Source organism: Balaenoptera ricei, chromosome 12 (assembly GCF_028023285.1).
Source record: "Balaenoptera ricei isolate mBalRic1 chromosome 12, mBalRic1.hap2, whole genome shotgun sequence".
NCBI classification, from domain to species: domain Eukaryota; kingdom Metazoa; phylum Chordata; class Mammalia; order Artiodactyla; family Balaenopteridae; genus Balaenoptera; species Balaenoptera ricei.
In genome coordinates this window covers 12,403,761-12,421,886 of record NC_082650.1, presented here as the reverse complement: position 1 = coordinate 12,421,886, position 18,126 = coordinate 12,403,761, and the positions used below count along the sequence as shown (strand labels likewise).

Sequence of the window (18,126 nt, the reverse complement as noted above, 5' to 3'; positions counted from 1 at the left end):
AATAAGTAATGGAATAGTCATTTGTTTGAGGAGACTTATTCCTTAACTCTCTGATTTTATTCACTGTTATTATACTTTTATGTCTATTGGACCTTTTTATCATTATTTACCAGGAAATTGGCTGGTTTTCCTTTCTAGTCTTAGATTCCTTATATTCTCAACATTCCTTATATGGCCAAACTTGACTTTTTGGTATTAATAACAGCAGTCTTTATTTAAATTGAATTTGACCATTTTGTATTTTACTTTCAACTATGTATGATCTCATTGGAGCCTCACAAGAAGCTGGTTAAGTAATTCAAATATTGTTATTTTACCAGTGAGGAATCTAAATGATTTGTCTAAGTTACGCAGATAATAAATAGCTGATTGATTGGTTAATTAATAGGTAATTGGTTGAGTGTTTCAACTTAGGTATTTCAGATTCCTCTTTTTACACCATGAAAGTGTTGTAGGCTTCTTTTTTTGTCTTTTTAAATTTCACCTGTCAGAACATAAGTAATCTCTGAGTCTGTGATCATATAACCTCTGAAATTTTTTCTGATTTTCCCCTGCCTTTAAACTAGTGGTTCTCAGCTCTAGCTGCATATCAGAAATGGGTTGACATTTGAAAAAATAGGGATGCCTTATAGGGATGCCCATGATCACTACCTTTAGATTCTTATCGAAGTGCCATAATTACACAGGTGATTTTGATGCAAAGCCAGGAATCACTGCTCTGAACAGATCCCGAATCCAAGTAGCATTTTGTATTTTCACGTTGCTTATGACATTTGTAGTCTTTCTTATACCACAGTCATTTGGGCATTAGTTTGTCTTGTCTCCCTCTTCTTCTGTATTACCTTTTAAGAGTGTGGTACTTAAAAGTAATAGGCACTAAGTTATTTTGTGAACTGAAGTGTACTGAATGGCTAGTGATAAAATCCAGGATTTGAAAAATTAATGGAAGATTTATAAACCTTTCACTTCGTTTTGGGGGAGTTTGAAGACTGAGAAAAAGTCCATTAGATTTAGCATTTAGTAGGTCATTAGCTCGAATAAAATATTTTCGGTGGGTTGGTAAGGGGTTGGATCTGCGTTGCAAGAGATGAATTATGTAAGGGGTTAGATAGACTTCTCTTTTGAGAAATTTGGTATTAAAGTGACAGCTGTAAGCAAGACTGAGGGAAACGTTATTTTGACAGCTAGAGCTTATTAGGTATTAAGTACTAACAAAGTGATAGAATACCTTTTGAGTTCTTCATAAAGAAACTGAAATGCTCTGTGTATTTTTCTGAGTTAATACATTAAAGATAATTTTATGATCTGGTAGTTTATAGAGTAGTTAAATGCTTTGTAAATAAACCTCTTGAGATCCTTACACTGAGGCTATCTTCTTATTCATATTAAAATCTTTGTCCAGAAGTACTTGGACAAATTTAAGTTTTATAAAATTGAAAAGCTTTAGTTTTATTATTTGTTGTAGATTTTGGACTTTATATTAAGGATAAGATACTTCCCCAAAACAAAAATCCTTCTCACATTACTCAACATAACATTTGGCAAAATTTAAATACTATAGTAAATAAATTGTATGCCTTCAAATATGTTGGCCATACAGTATTGTTTTCCTTTTATCTGGTGGTATTATATACGCATCTTTATACATTGCCTTGTTTTAATAGTTCTTCATTGTGTGTTAAAACTTTAGTTGACACGTGATATTCAAGATTTCACATATATCATGGCTTAGAATGAGACCCAACTAGCTTCTGAATTTTTTTTTTCAACTGATTGTGCATGAATTATACCAATAAACAGATAGCTGGAGGAAGAAAAGGGGAAACAATTCAGTATTAATAATCAATGTTCTGTTCCATTAAAAACCATAACATGCCAGAAATGACTTGCCCTCCTCATACACCCTTTCTAAAGAAAATAATTTTTTTAATAGATGATTCCTCCCAGGGGCTGTGCTTATGTCTGCATGGTTCATCGACAGGATGCATTTCGGGCTCTTCAGAAACTTAGTTCCGGGTCATATAAAATTGGGTCCAAGGTCATTAAGGTGAGACTGGGGGGCACATGCTCTTATTTTATTGGATTGTTAGAATGTTTCCTGTATTTAAATTCATCTTCTTCTTTAATGTTATAGGCAAACCTTGACAGAAATTTATTATTTTAGTATTGTTGAATTATAGAATTTGGCTATAGGTAAAACAATAACCAAAACTTTATTCAAGCAGTTCTTCAAAATCACACATGCACAGTACTCTTAGTCAACCAGGGCACCATTTTATGAGCAGAACTTTTTCATTTTTACAAGTTTGTCTTTCATTCACTCCTTCCCAATGCTTCCTAATCCTACCCCTTAATTATATTATTCATGTCTCCTTTTTAACATCTTGTCTTATACAACTCAGACCCTTGTGAAGGGGTTATTTATGTATATTTGTTTCCTCTTAGTCTTTAAACTGAGTATTTATTGTGTATTTTTCCATTTTTACTTCTTATAACTAATTTACATGTTATTTCTGCTATTTGGAGTTAATTTAGTCCATAGTTTCAGCAACTGAATTAAAAAATTTAAAATTACTTTCAAGGGAGTTAATATGCCCGTGCTTTGTCATTTTATGGCAGAGAGTTTCTCTATGTAAGCGAAAGTGTCACTGGTCTCTTGGAGTACCAAGATTTTGTTTAACTATTCTAATTATCGCTAATGTAGGTTGACATTTTTATGGTGAAAAGTAGATTTGGTTTATTTCTGGAAATGTGTTGTTTTAAGGTCATAGTAAGAAGTGGAAATAAATCCCATATTATAAACACCACTGCTGTCTAATGCAGGTTTTATTTTACAAACAGAATCAGAAAATACATGGAAAAAATTTCATTGGCTATTGTTATTCCAGCAGTGATGCTTTGCCTGTCCTGCTGATTTTTAAAACTCATTTTATTCATATTTACATTGTTAGCGTATAATTTTGTATGTTTTACCTTGTTCTTACAGTAAACATGAGCTTTCTTTTTTCCTCTCCTCATTCCTGATAGATTGCTTGGGCTTTAAACAAAGGCGTGAAAACAGAATACAAACAATTCTGGGATGTGGATCTTGGAGTAACATATATACCATGGGAAAAAGTTAAAGTGGATGACTTGGAAGGTTTTGCAGAAGGAGGCATGATTGATCAGGAAACTGTAAATACTGGTAAGAACCCTATGGGTAGTTTTATTGTTTAAAAATATGCTTAAAGGGTTGTAATAAGAGTTTTGCATGTTGGGGTGAATTGTGTTTATTTTATTTCCTGGATTCTTCCCCATCGTGCAAAAGAGGGGAAAACGTGAAACATGACCCTGTTCAATGTGTATGCTTAATGGGATCTATTTCATAAATGTCAGAGTATAGATAGTGTTCTAAAACTCTAAATGTAGCATTTTTTTATATATGTCTTTTAAAAAGTTTCCGTCTTTGAGAGCGTTGTATATATGGAGGCTGCTAAAGACTAATTTTTTCAGTTACTTGAGTTTAAATGAGAACTGGGGATTTAGGAAATTTCTTTTAAAAATTTCCTAGATTATTTTGATTAGTATCTATGTTGAGAATGCCAGGAATAGAATCTCAGAGAGCTGTAGTTCAGATTCATGCTGCTCTAGAAAGCTTATAACCAAGTGATAAGCTGGCGTTCTTTTGAAAAATTTGTCTTTTTGTTTTAAAATTTTTTAGTTATAAATTCACAGAATAATGGATGCTTGGGAAAGAATTGAAATATGTTATACTTATTTCTTGACATCTTAGCTCTTCTACCAAAATTAGCTAATTTTCAGGATAGTATTTTTGTTCTTCAGGCCAATGTACATATTTTCAAACACTTTTTCAGTTGTTTTCTTCTTGTCATTCTCTCTCTCTCGCTGTCTTTCTCTCTCCTTTTTGGGTGGATGTTCCTCCAGAACATTTATTCATTCAAAAAATATTTCAGTTCCTACTGTGTGCCAGGCATAATTTTAGGAGCTGGGATTATAGCAGTGAGACAGACACAAAAATCCTTCCTCTCTTGGAGTGCACATTGTAGTACAGGGGTTGACAACAGCCCATGGGCCAAATCTTACTGGCAGCCTGTTCAGTAAATAAAGTTTTATTGAAACACAGCCATGCTCAGTTGTGTTTACCTATTGTATATGACTTTTTAAAATTCAACAACAGTTGAGTCATTGTAACAGAGAACACATGGCCCGCACAGTCTAAAATACTTACAGTAGGAAGAGTTTGCCAACCCATGTTCTAGTGGGAAAAAAATGGATAATAAGATAGATAAACTAGGTAGTATTTCAGTGTTGGTTAAGTTCTAAGAAGAAAAAACAGGGAAAGGGGATAGGCAGTATGGGTGTGGAGCTATTGGAGTTTTGTTTTAAGTGGTTGAAGAGGGTCTAATGGAGAAGGTGGTATTCAGAGGCATGAGACATGCAGCTATCTGGGAAAGAGTGTTTCATACAGAGAGAACAGCAAGTGCCAAGTCTATTAGAAAGTCGTGAGACGAGTATGGCTTGAGCACAGTGAGGAGTGAGTAGTAGGAGATGAAGTCAGAGAGGTACAGAGGGGCGAAGTCGTGTAGTCTTACTAGTCATTCTAATGACTTTGATCTTTAAGGGAGGTGAACCTTTGGAGGAACCATTGGAGCTTCTTTGTTCTATTTTCGCATTTTTCTGTATTGGGTTAATAATTGTTGTTTCCCCCTTATACCTTGTGACAAAATATAGAATAAGGTTGGTTTGTCTTAAATCAGACAGCCTTTGAGATACGTATCTGTTTATATCCCTTTTAAGTGTTTTCTCTAGACTAAATATTTTAGTGTCTTTGATTTGTGCCTCATGTCGTGCTGTTTTGAGCTCCTTAGTATCCTAATCAGATTTATCTCAGCAGAACCCAATAGGTTGGCACCTACAGCTGTGGACACATCTTAAAGATGTGCCAAGGTAGATGAAGGACTATTCAGACATGAAATAAATGTGTACATATAAAATGAAAAATTGCACCTATCCAGAGGAAATCAATTTCAAATATTTTGTTTAGAGTGGGAAAGTGTGAAAAGCTCAGAACCCGTTAAAGAGACAGTCCAGACAACTCAGAGCCCACCTCCAGTTGAAAAGGAGACAGTGGCCACAACCCAGGCAGAGGTCTTCCCGCCGCCTGTTGCTATGTTACAGGTCAGTGCTGGGTGTTTTTTTATTGTTTAATGTGTTGTTTTACAGTTTTGTTTTTACTCACATCTTTACTTTATAAAACTTGGAAGAAATTGTCCAAAATAGATTAATATTAAATATAAGCATTTTTGAAATTTTCCTTTTAGAAAAAGTATAATTCATACTTAAATGTTAATTTATTGAACAAATATTTATTGATTGCCTGCTCTGTGACATGCACTGTTCTAGGCACCTGGAATAAGGGATACATCAGTGGGGGGAAAAACCAAACAAAAGTCCCTTCCCTTATGGAGAGTTTGTTCTCATAGGGGTGACAGAAAATATAAAATTAATAAGTTTATAAGATACTGTGGAGGGGAGAAGGTAGTGTAAGGATCATCAGGAGTGCCTAGGTAGGTGTTTAAACTTTTAAATAAAATGGTGAGGTGGACTTAATTGAGAACAAGACATTTGAGCCACAGCTTAAAGTTGCTGAGGCGGTTAATCATGCGGCTATCTGAAGAAAGCGCCAGAGGCAGAGGGAACAAGCAGTGCGAAGGCCTGCAGCCAGGAGCATGGTTCATGTGTTCCTGGAATGACAAGCGGGCAACAGTAAAGTGAGTGAGAGGCAACTTAGTGTAAGTGAGACCTCTAGGGGGACTTTGGTTTTCACTCTGAGATGGGGAGCCATTAGAGGACTTTGAAGGAGGGAGTGACTCAGTCTGGCTTAGAGTTTTAAAGGATTGCACTGGCAACTATTTTGAGAATAGAATAGTGGGCATTGATAAAAGCAAAGAGACCAGTTAAAAGACAGTTGCAGCAATCCAGGTGAGAGACGATGGTGGCTCAGACTGGACTGACGGCAGTGAAGGCAACGAGAAGTCGTCAGATACGAGGTCTATTGTCATGGTATGGCCGGCACGCGTGGTCAGATTTGAGTTGTGAGAAAGAGCAGAGGCAAGGTTTTTGGTCTGAGAAATTGGAAAGATGGAGTTACCATTATCTGAGAATGAGAAGGACTGTGGAAGTGTGGTTTGGGAAGGACAGTTGGGAGTTCAGTTTTATGTGTGTGAAGTTTGAAGTGTCTTTCTAGACAGCAAAGTTGAGACATTGAATAGACCATTGATACAATGTGAACTTTAGAAGAGAGGTACAGCCATGCCATAATACAGATAAATATTTGGGATTTGTTGTACCTAGGATGAGTTAAAGAATTTATGGTTAGGGGTAGAAAACAAATTAATGAGAAATTCAAGCCATTTTAAAGCTGTTAGTGACATGCTTCCTAATGGTGATTAGATCGCATAACATAGCTAGGTATAAACTTAGTGGGAGATGGCAGTGTAAAATTGAGCATGGTATTCACTGTTGAAATAGGTGCCCACATCTTTACATCACTTGAATATAAGGTAGATTTCACAATCTCTACATATACTGTTTGTTGAAAAATACTGTGTTGCTTTTACCTCAAGTAAGTTCACTTATAAGAACACGAAAAGGAAGAAAAAAAAAACCAAAACAACTTAATATAATGATATTTGTTACCTTCCTATAAAAGAAACAGAAATAATTTACCTTTGGTTGTCCTAAGATGTAATCGTTGCAGATGGATAAAATGATACCTGGACTTTTTATTTTCTATCCACAAAAGATTCCAGTAGCTCCAGCAGTGCCTACAGTTAGTTTAGTCCCACCAGCCTTTCCTGTGTCAATGCCAGTTCCTCCACCTGGATTCAGTCCAATTCCTCCACCGCCTTTTCTCCGCGCGAGTTTTAACCCTTCACAACCACCTCCTGGTAAGAAATTTTCATCTTATCGTTTGAACTCTATTTAGAATACCATTTAAAATGTTCTTTTTCCAGGTTTAAATGCTGTAGAGCAGTGATTCTCAAACCATAGCTTACATCCGAATCACTTGGAGGGCGTGTTAAAGCACAGATTGCTGGCCCAGCCTCCTTTTGAGTCAGTGGAGCTGAGGTGGGGCGGGACAGTTGCATTTCGAACAAGTTCCCAGCTGATGCTTATTGTTGGTGGACCACACTTTAAGAAGCACTGACAGAAAAGAAATGGAATCCTTTAAAATCATTGAAATGCCTTAAAATAATTTAAAATTTATGTTGAAGTTTTTATATAGAAGTTCTCTATAGTTATCACCCATTCATCAGAAAGTATGCATTAAATTATATAGATTAGTCCTCCTAAAAATCATTAGATTTCCATTTTGACATTAGAAGTTATAGTATATCTTAAAATGCTAATTGAATTCATAATACTTTTTTTGACCTAATAAATTATAGATAAAGAGAAGTTCCTTGAATCATTGTTTCTCAGTAAAAACTATAGGTTACTTAACACATCAATTAAATATAAATAATTGCTTACATAGGTTAAAGATAGAGCTTTTCATATTAGATCATGGGAGGTTTAGACAAAGGAGAGATAATACAAGGGATCAAACGATATATGTTGTTTTTCAAAACTATTTCTATTTTTTTTGAACTTCATGAATTATTTGTGTACTATAGAAAAGAATTACTGAATTGACTTCTGTAATTTAAGTTCTTAGTCATTGAATAGAGTTCCTAAAAACTGTCAACAAGGCCAAAAAGTAAATTCATTGTCTGAAAATGGTTGTAATTTGTCATGTAGTGTAAATTTTTTAAATTACAGTTTAATACGTAATTTGAAATTGATGCAGATTTTAATAAGAACTTTATCTTTTTATATTTTAAATATTGGAAAACTACTCATCAAATATCTTCAATCACAGATCTGTATTTGTGATTGAAAATTAAAATTTTTTCTCAGAAGATATTTTTAAATGATTTTTTCAAAAACCATACCACATGGATTTTATAGAGTCTTTATCTAGCATTCATTTGTTGAAAATCACGTATCTTTTTTTCCCATTATTTTTAGCCACTATTTTCTCATGGAACTTAATGGTAGCTCTATATTTTAAAAATGCAGGGAAGCAGGTTTATAGTTTGATCATCTGATATTTAAAATCATAAAACAGCCAATATTAAATTTATTTTATTTATTTCTTACTTATTTTTTATTAAGATTTGTTTCAGTGCTCAAAATAAAATATAGTAACATCCAAGGTTAATTAAAGTATTCTGATATAGTGGGTAAACAGCATATACATCAAAGAAGTACAACAGCACATTTTACAGATGACATTATTGCATATAATGATGTCAGCAGCTTGAAATACCATGTTTAACTTCCCATGCAGTCACCATGCTAACACATAAACAGGTTGCCTGGCTTGACTTAATCATTGATTTTACAGCATCATAGAGCGTGCCAAGTAAATAAATAGGATATGCTCATGATAGGGATCTCTATGCTTTACTTAGCTTACTAAGGATCAAATAAGGTAGAGTATATAAAAGTAATTTTTTAAATGGAAAATATATTCATAAATATGAGGTAGTAATGACTGTTTTAAGAATGTAGAATTTCATTTATAGCTGTTGGAATCTTTGATTTAAAAGAAAGTGACTTTTTTTGTTATTTTATTTTTGGTCTTTTTTTTTTCCATGTAGGTTTCATGCCACCTCCAGTTCCACCACCTGTTGTACCACCACCTACTATTCCACCAGTAGTACCAACATGTGAGTTTTCTACTTTAAGAATTTTCTTTCTTTATGATAGTGGTAATGTGTTGGTTCTCATTTTTGTGAATTATTGTTAATTTTTTTATCATGGAAGTTTTCAGACAAATGCATTTTTTTGGTTAAATGATTTCTAACAAATTAACAGTATCATATGACGGTCCACATTCAGATTTGCTCTGTTGTATCAAATTTGTGTTTTTTGTTTTATGTATAAAATGTCTTAATCTAGAGCAGCCCCACCCACACCCCCTTTTTTAAGAATGCTTCATGTCTTTGACTTGTTGAAAAGCAGTTCACTACTGTATGCAAGATCCCAAATAATGGGTTTGGTTTTTTTGCTTCTTTGTGGTATCTTCCTTGAATCTCCTGCAGATAGAAAGTTTTTAGCACCATAGGCTTGTTTAGAATATGCTTCACCTTTTTTGGTAAGAATACTTAACAAGTGGGGTGCTGTGGACTTGCCATTATATCACATCAGGAGCCGGGCAGTGCCTTCTTGTCCCACTTCTAATGATGTCATAATGGATCAGAGCATTCAGATAGTGGGACCTGGTCATTTTAAAAAGTCGCCCTTCAGATTTTCATCAGATGGTTTCATCCTTTGATTATTATTGCTGAATCTGCTTTTCATTAGTTGCAAAGTGGTGACCTTCCGAATTTTGTAATTCCTTCCACATTTCTTAGCAAGAATTTTTTCTGTAAAGAAAAACTTTCTCTTATCAACTAGTAGTATTTAGTTACCTTGAAGTACAGTTGTACAGGAGATGCTAAATTCTTTCCTGTAAGTGCAATTTTTCAGAGTAATGAGTTCTATGGATATTATCTGTGATACCCAGTGACTGAAGGTGGGGGAGGATTTCCCTTATTTCTCCTTCTCCACTCCCTTCCCTCTACTTTTTTCTCCTTCACTTTTTAGTAGTGTTTATGGAATAATGGATTTTTAGTTCCAAGTGGTTGCATTCACCTTTCTTTTTGAAGTTCAGTTTGTTCATTTTTGGACAGTAAGAGCCTTTCATATTACTTCTCTATTCCTCTGAGATGAGATTCCTCTGAGATGACTGCATCAGTTTTTGAGAGCTTTTTGGCCTAATACTAGACCAAAGGACTTTATTGTAAAGAGAGTGTATATGATACAGAGCTTTACGTTTTGGTGTTATAACCCATTTTTCTTACATTTTTAAACTCTTTTCTCTCCTTCAGTGTTTAGACAACATTAGGATCCTTTTTGTGTTACTGTTGGTTAATTAGGAAGAATTGTTTGTTCTTTCTGAAAATTAGAGAAGTGCTCAGAAGCCGTTTCTGAATTCACCATTCACAGAGACTCACCTTACTTAGAGCCTCCCTCCCAGTTGTTTCTCCTTACGCTGTTCATTTTGGAAAACCTGGGATCAGTTAAAGGAGAACGAGAAGCCCCCCCGTGTGCCGGCTGCCCCCCTAATTGCTCACACCGTCTTACCTCGTTCTCATAATCCCCGTACGTGATCCCGGTTGGCTTTTATCCCTAGTTTACAGCTCTGTTCTGTGCTAAGAGTTAGTCTAGGTAGTCCAGAGTTAAATGTGAGGATAAAAGTTTCTAAAATCCCAAAATACATGATTTAGTAGTGTTGTGAAATAAATTTGATTAGAAATTCTGTTTGTGATTTTTATATTCCTTTAGCTTAGTTTTTTAACATATAGGTGACATATACAGAAGAGTTTTTCTACCCATTCTTTATGCCTTTTTTTATATCTTTATAAAAAGGAAATGTTTTTACCTTTTTATTTGTAGTTCTCGTCTGATGAGTTTCCAACCTCATTTGACAAAAAGTAGTGAATGTAAAGACCCTAGTACTTACAGTTTCAATGGGATTGGGCAGATTTTCACTCTCATATTTGTTGGTCTTCACCAATCATTTCTGTATATTTAGATATTCCCATACTGACATGCTTGAAAAAAAATTACAATTTTTTTTTTAATTGCTGGGATTTTGTTCTTAAGTATGGATCCTTATTTTACTAAACATTTCTCTTGAAAATATTTCTAAAAATTGTTGTTTTTCCCTATTTTTAAAAAATGAAGCTTTCTAAATATGGTTTAGCTTCTTCAGGATGACTCATTTGTCATTTTGAGCATCAGTTATTATATAATGTGCTAGGTAATACAGAGATGCCATTAAATGAAACACTCAAGCTGCCAGAAGTTAGTTTTCATTATAAACAAAATACAGGGACCAGAAGAGAATTCACATATGTCATGTTAACTGAGCAGTCTTACCAAATAATTGGGGAAAGAGGATAGGAAGTCATTTAAAACTTTGGCAAGACCAGTGTTGGTCATACTTAATATTTTAACCTAGCACATGAATTGATTAGCTAATTAAATCTGAAATATATATTCTCCTTCTTTAAACAGCTTTAGTGCAGCCGCCATTATCTATGACTCCAGAAACTGTGAAAGATGTTGGATTTGGTAGCCTTGTTTTGCCAGGTGGTTCTGTTGCCAGCAGTCTTGCTACTTCCACTCTGCCAGCTGGAAGTGTTTTTAATCCTCCAACTAAACAAGCAGAGCCTGAAGAAAAAGTACCTCATCTTATAGACCACCAGATTTCTTCTGGTGAAAACACCAGATCAGGTAAAAAGAAAAAAGAAATCCCCAGAAATACATAGCTAAATCATAATCACTACTTCTCTATATTGGTGTTTAATTCTTAGGTGCCATGAATGTGTAAAACATTTATCTCCTAAAGTTCCTGTGAAAAACAAATTTGGCATTCCCTTCAGGATAGTATAGATTTTGACACCTTTCCATTAAGACTCCTTCTCCTCCTTTTTTTGGCCTATTGGAACTGTTCTAATGTGTTATCAAAATAAGATTGCACAAAATATGTATACTTACAGAAAGATTAAAACAAGTATTAGTTATAAGTAACTACTACAAGATATTCAGCTAGGTCTAGAAGATATAATATAGTTTTGAAAGCAGCAAGTCCTTTTTTTTTTTTTTTTTCTTCCTGTAACTGTAAAGCAGTTTATTTACTTGCATGATGCCACACACAACACAGGCTTTAAGTAGCAGAGCCAGGAATTAAACTCTCTTAGTTTTTTGAAACCTGCAAGCTCAGTGTTCTTTTGGCTACACTATACATCTTTTTTTTTTTTTTTTTAATCTTGGAGTATGATTGCTTTACAATGGTGTGTTAGTTTCTGCTTCATAACAAAGTGAATCAGCTATACATATACATATATCCCCATATCTCCTCCCTCTTGCGTCTCCCTCCCACCCTCCCTATCCCACCCCTCTAGGTGGTCACATGATCTCCCTGTGCTATGCGGCTGCTTCCCGCTAGCTATCTATTTTACATTTGGTAGTGTATATATGTCAGTGCTACTCTCTCACTTCGTCCCAGCTAACCCTTCCCCTTCCCAGTGTCCTCAAGTCCATTCTCTACGTCTGTGTCTTTATTCCTGTCCTGCCCCTAGGATCTTCAGAACCAAAGTCCTTTTTTTATGGCACCACTGTTAGTATATTAAGAATTGTTTGTACTTTAGAAAGACTTTTGTTAAAGGTGGAGAATCAGTATAAAACCTGATATTTTTGTTTAACTTAAAAAGATTTCATGTAAAGATTTTAGGTAGCAGCCCCGCTTATGTTTTAATATTTAAATTTCACTATGTATGGTATTAATAATTTTAGCTTTAATTTTTTAATATCTAGTATATCTGGATTCTTGGGGGTATACAAGTAGCTGATTAAGCTAACTACTAGAAATTATAGCATTAATAATTATAAACATAGTTTCCTTTTCACACCAGAATGACTGTTTGTGTTATTTTTCTTCTTTCCATTTTAGTGATTCCAAATGATGTTTCAGGTGGCTCTGCGATTTTAGGAGGACAGCCGCCAAATGTGACGAACAATTCTGGAATTCTGGGAGTCCAAAGACCAAATGTATCGAGTAATAATGAAATTCTTGGAGTCCGGCCATCTAATGTTTCCAATAGTTCTGGGATTATTGGAGCCCAGCCACCAAATATTCTAAATAACTCTGGCATTTTGGGAATACAGCCACCAAGTGTGTCGAGTAGTTCTGGACTTCTGGGCATGCTTCCCCCGAATATACCTAACAATTCCGGACTTGTAGGAGTACAGCCACCCGGTGTTCCAAATACTCCTGGACTTTTGGGAACACAGCCACCAGCTGGGCCTCAAAATTTACCCCCTTTAAATCTTTCTAATCAAAGGATGCCTGCAATGCCAATGTTAGACATTCGTCCAGGACTAATACCACAGACACCTGGACCAAGATTCCCTTTAATGCAGCCTGGAATTCCACCTCAGCGGGGACTCCCTCCCCCAGCGGTACTTGATGCAGCTCTTCATCCACCACCCCGTGGTCCTTTTGCTCCAGGAGATATTTTTAGTCCACCTGAAAGACCTTTTCTAGTTCCTGGAAGACAAAGTGTAGACAATGTTGCTAATCCAGAGAAAAGGGTACCACTTGGGAGTGATAGCGTTCAACAGGAAGGAGATAGAGATTACCGGTTTCCTCCCGTAGAAACCAGGGAAACCATTAGTAGACCTCCCCCGGTGGATGTTAGGGATGTGGTTGGACGGCCTGTAGACCCAAGAGAAGGTCCTGGAAGGCCTCCATTAGATGGTAGAGATCATTTTGGAAGACCTCCTGTAGATATTAGAGAGAATCTGGTGAGGCCAGGCATAGATCATCTTGGTCGAAGAGACCACTTTGGCTTTACTCCAGAGAAGCCCTGGGGGCATAGAGATTTTGACGAGAGAGAGCATCGGGTTCTGCCTGTCTATGGTGGTCCAAAAGGCTTACATGAAGAAAGAGGTAGATTTCGGTCTGGAAACTACCGGTTCGATCCTAGAAGTGGTCCTTGGAACAGAGGATTTGGACAAGAAGTTCACAGAGATTTTGATGACCGCAGAAGACCCTGGGAGAGGCAAAGGGATAGGGATGACAGAGATTTTGATTTCTGCAGAGAAATTAACGGAAATCGTTTTGGACGAGAGAGAATTCAAAACACCTGGGTCCCCCCTCCTCATGCTCGGGTTTTTGATTTTTTTGAAGGGGCCACTTCTCAGCGAAAAGGTGATAATGTGCCTCAGGTTAATGGTGAAAACACCGAGAGACATGCTCATCCACCACCTTTACCAGCGCAGAGTGATCCTGAACTTTATGAAAAACTGACATCTTCAAGTGAAATAAACAAGGAGAAGAGTGACACAGTTGCTGATATAGAGAGTGAACCAGTGGTAGAAAGCACAGAAACTGAGGGGACATAATCATCACTCAGTAGGTAAAAGATACATTTTGTAAAGTTGTCATCTCTCTGTAATAGATTAATGGCTGACTGGACCATAGTTGTTCACTTTCGTCTGCCAGAATTAAGTTAATCTGATGTTCATGTTCACCTTTCTCTTAAAATAATTGTACAACTGACTTGTATAGACATTGTTCTTAATATGAACATGGTAGGTAAACATTTTTTTATTTTTCTGATAAAATATAAATGTTGCCCCCAGATTCTTTTAACTTCAAGGAAATGAATAACAGCTTGTCAGAGACTTCCTATGGAAGAAAGAATTTTTTAGATACTACCATTAGGTTGGATATGGTAATAGATATATTTCAAAATAGCAAGCGGTGGTATATCTTATCCATATCTTTAGGCTGCTGCAGAATTTTAAGGTAATAGACAAAGCTGTGATATTTTATGCAAAGACTGGCTCTAGATATTTGAGGAGCACAATACAGAGATTTTAAAAAGTGATTTTGTAAAATCTACACTATGGTCTCTGTTTCTCCAAAGTAAGTGTTTGTGATTTGTTCCTCATACTGCAGTGAGTAAAAAAGAAAAAAAGAAAACAACATAAATATTAAAGTACGTTTCAATGTTGGGTGAATTTTGTTTTTAGATGCCAATAAAACTTATTTGTTTGATAACAGTGTTCTAGGAATTGTATTTTTTTAACCTACAGATTCTTAAAACCATGGATCATTAGCAGCATGTGCTTAGTTGGTGCAGACTTTTTCTGTTACTCGTAAAACAACAGCAAAGAACCATGTGGTTGGAAAGAGCATGTACTTCGATATAAAAATCATGCAGTCTCGTTAGTATGTGTGTAATATCTGTGTATATTTATTGCATAAGTCATATGTAGAGTTTTCTTTCTCTGTACGTCTGTTTTCATGCACATACAGAGAAAAATAGAAAGTTGGTAGTTTAGATAATAAAATATTCTTTAAAACTGGATAGAAAATAAGAGAGATTTGGCTAATTGACATTGCTCATAGTTACAGCTCTTAGCCTTTATGATGGTAAAATAAGAAATATTGTAAAGAAGTACATTGGCAGTTTGGCAATTCTCTTTTAATACAGTTAAGCATGAAGCCAGATTTAGCATCAAGCTGAATTCCACGTAAATGCTTGCATTGCTTTGTTTCACACTATTTGCGATTCTGCATAGATAGTGCTTATACTAAAGTACTTACTGGTCACTTGCCTGAAGTGAATTTCTCAGTTGCACAAAATGTAGAGTAGTGTTGGTGGATTTTAAAACATTAACTTGTATACCAGAAACAATGTGTCTGTCATGTGTTTTGTAGGCTCTGCATAACGCTGTTCAGATTAGCCTCCAAGGTAAACTGAGTAGCAGAAAAATTTGGGATAAGTTTCCTGTTTTATTTATTATTACTATGCTTTTGCTTTTGCTTTTCATTTATTTGCTGTTTGTTTCTTCTTTGGGTTTTACATATATACACATATATATAAAACCATTGGTGTTTTTTCGTTTCTAATGATGGCTTTCATTTGGTCCCATGAATAGTTGCTTTGTCTCCTATTCCAGTAATTCCTCATTTGTTCTATTTACCTAAAATTCTTAAGTTACATTTGTCAAGCCCCCCCACCCCACCCCGCACCAAAAGAAATGATGGAGTACACCAGCCATTGAACATTGGGTGGTTTTTGCTTCCCTCTGATGATCTATAGATCTTTAAGGATTCTCGCCAAAAATAAAGTCTTTTCTTCTTGTAGGTTCTGAAATAGAAATAGTACGTTATTTATTTTGTTTTTTTTGGAGAAGTGGATGAGAGGGGGAGTTCGGTGTTTATTTCTAGGGTAATTGAATTCAGTCCAATAATTCGAGTTGGTTTCAGATCATTTCCTTGGGGTAATGGGAAGAACTGTGACATTGGTACAAAGTTTTAATATTCTGGAAAGATTTAGCCTTGTCCTTAAGGAAATTATATTAACTGGGATTTCTCTCAAACTACTTTAGTTACATTTATCATTATCAAAATTAAGTGACATTCACTTGGATTAAGTAGCAATAAAAAAGAAAGTGAGACTTTGCAGTGACTTTTGATCCCAAGCTTTTTATCACCCTTGGGCCTTCATGTGCAAACCTGAAAACAAAATGTGTACAAGTATTGCACTGGTTTGATGATTCTGACGGTGGAAGTTACCTAATCAGTTGTCAGTACTGTCTCCTAGAAATCCATCCTGGAAATGTGTGACACTCTTAAAACAGCTGAAAAATAATTGTGTGTAGTTAGGCTCACTTTAGCCTTGTATTGTTGTGTAATGTTTGAGTGAAAGGATATTATTCATCCTCATACTGAATTTCCAAAATTGATATTTACGTTCGCTGTTTTTTTTTTTAAACGATGGAGAGAAAAGTTAATTGTCTTACTTTGCTAAGTTTGACGTAAGACCTATCACATTTTTGACGCTTTTGATCACAGTACTGCTGTCACTAGAATGCTAGCAATTAGAAATATGCAAGGAGTACCTAAATACTTTAATAAAACAGTTGAAGTGCTGCAGGCAATAATTACATTAGACAGGAGATCGCATAGTGTTTTGATTTGTGATATGTTAGAGAGAGAATGATAGGACTTAGTGTGGTATTAGTAGATTGCAGCGTTAATAGACATTAATTTCTAAATTTTTTTTATGTGTTCAAACATTTCATTAAACATTGACTTCTGTTCTTAGCATGAATGCATATACTGTACTTTGATCATTTTATATTGTAGATAGAAACTTATTTTAAAGCAAGGTAGTCTTTATCTACAGCATATCATAGGTGGAATGTTCCTTTATTTTAATTTTATTTCAATGTGTAGGGTGTACAGAATACTTAGAAAGCATTGGAAGATAGAATAGTATAAAATTATTTGTTTAAAACTCTGGAAATGACTTCATATAATATTTAATTAATACAATTTGTTTATTATTTAAACTATTACATTCTTACCAGAGCAGTTGCTTTTGTTCTGATAATTTAGTCGCTTCACCAAATTTATTGGCCATTTTTCACAAATTTGGGGTTGTTTTGTGAATGGGACAGTTTTGTTACATTTAAAAAGAAAGTTACCTCTTTTAATTTGAAAAAGTATTTTTTTATAAACACTAGTTCATCAGATCTAAGGTGTCATTGATTGTATGTAAGAAGCACCATTCAGAAATTTTTAAATGCTTCCAGTATGACATGCCAGCGATTATAAGACACATTTGTAATTCAGAAATGTCAAAATGTAAAATGTGTCTTAGGATCAAAGAAATATGGTATTTCTTTGGTGTGTGTGTATATATATATATATATACATACTCCATATATATATATATTCCCTTAGTAAGTGATTTAGAAAAATTCTGATTTTTTTGGTCATTGTATATATTTTAGATGGGCACAACATTTAATGAAAAAAAAATTTAACATTTGATTAAAAATAATTGTTATACCTTATGTGCCTTCATCGTTATTATTGGGTGCTATATTAATAAAATGTTTTAAGGGCTTTTAACTCTTTCAAAGAAAAAAAGCATTAACATTTTACTCTTTAAATATTTTACATAATGAAGAAGAGGCGAGCAAGTGTATATTCATTTTTAAGATAGGCAAAATAAATTAAAATTATGTGAGAAATCATAAATATTACAGTGTGGCAGAGAATTATAAATGCTTCCTTAATTGGTGATGCTCTGGTTTTATAGGAAACGTCTTTTAGGCTCACTTAAGTTGTAGGCTCTAAAAACTTTATTTTCTACTTCTGAAAAAGTCAGGTTGCTACACTTTTTAATGGGAGATTAAAAACAAGATACCTTGATCCAGCAAAACTTTCTAGAACTAGGATTTTAAATCAGTGGCACAAATTGTTTCCTTTGGGGGCATACTTTAAATGAGGGCATGTGTATTGAAAGCTATATGAAATACACTTTCTCTGTGGTTCTCAGCCAGGAAATGTGTGACGGAAGAATCACCTGTGGAGCTTTTTGAATATATAGGGAGGGGATGGTCACCACAGACTTACTAATACAGAATCTCTTGGGGAGATAC

General features: G+C 34.9%; 1 protein-coding gene across 6 annotated transcripts in view; it reads left to right on the top strand.

The window, feature by feature from the left end:
• SCAF8 (SR-related CTD associated factor 8) overlaps nt 1-18,126 on the top strand; it is a 171,148-nt gene that overhangs the window by 61,803 nt on the left and 91,219 nt on the right. For 2 of the 6 annotated variants that reach the window (XM_059940947.1, XM_059940948.1), the window contains exons 14-20: nt 1,934-2,047; nt 3,028-3,184; nt 5,045-5,178; nt 6,806-6,950; nt 8,709-8,777; nt 11,173-11,391; nt 12,611-14,078. In XM_059940947.1, the coding sequence (XP_059796930.1) occupies nt 1,934-2,047; nt 3,028-3,184; nt 5,045-5,178; nt 6,806-6,950; nt 8,709-8,777; nt 11,173-11,391; nt 12,611-14,064 (2,292 nt within the window). In that variant the 3' untranslated portion in view covers nt 14,065-14,078. Of the gene's footprint in view, nt 1-1,933; nt 2,048-3,027; nt 3,185-5,044; nt 5,179-6,805; nt 6,951-8,708; nt 8,778-11,172; nt 11,392-12,610; nt 14,885-18,126 lie in introns of those variants that run through there. The other 4 variants (XM_059940953.1, XM_059940950.1, XM_059940951.1 and 1 more) reach the window with 4 other exon arrangements.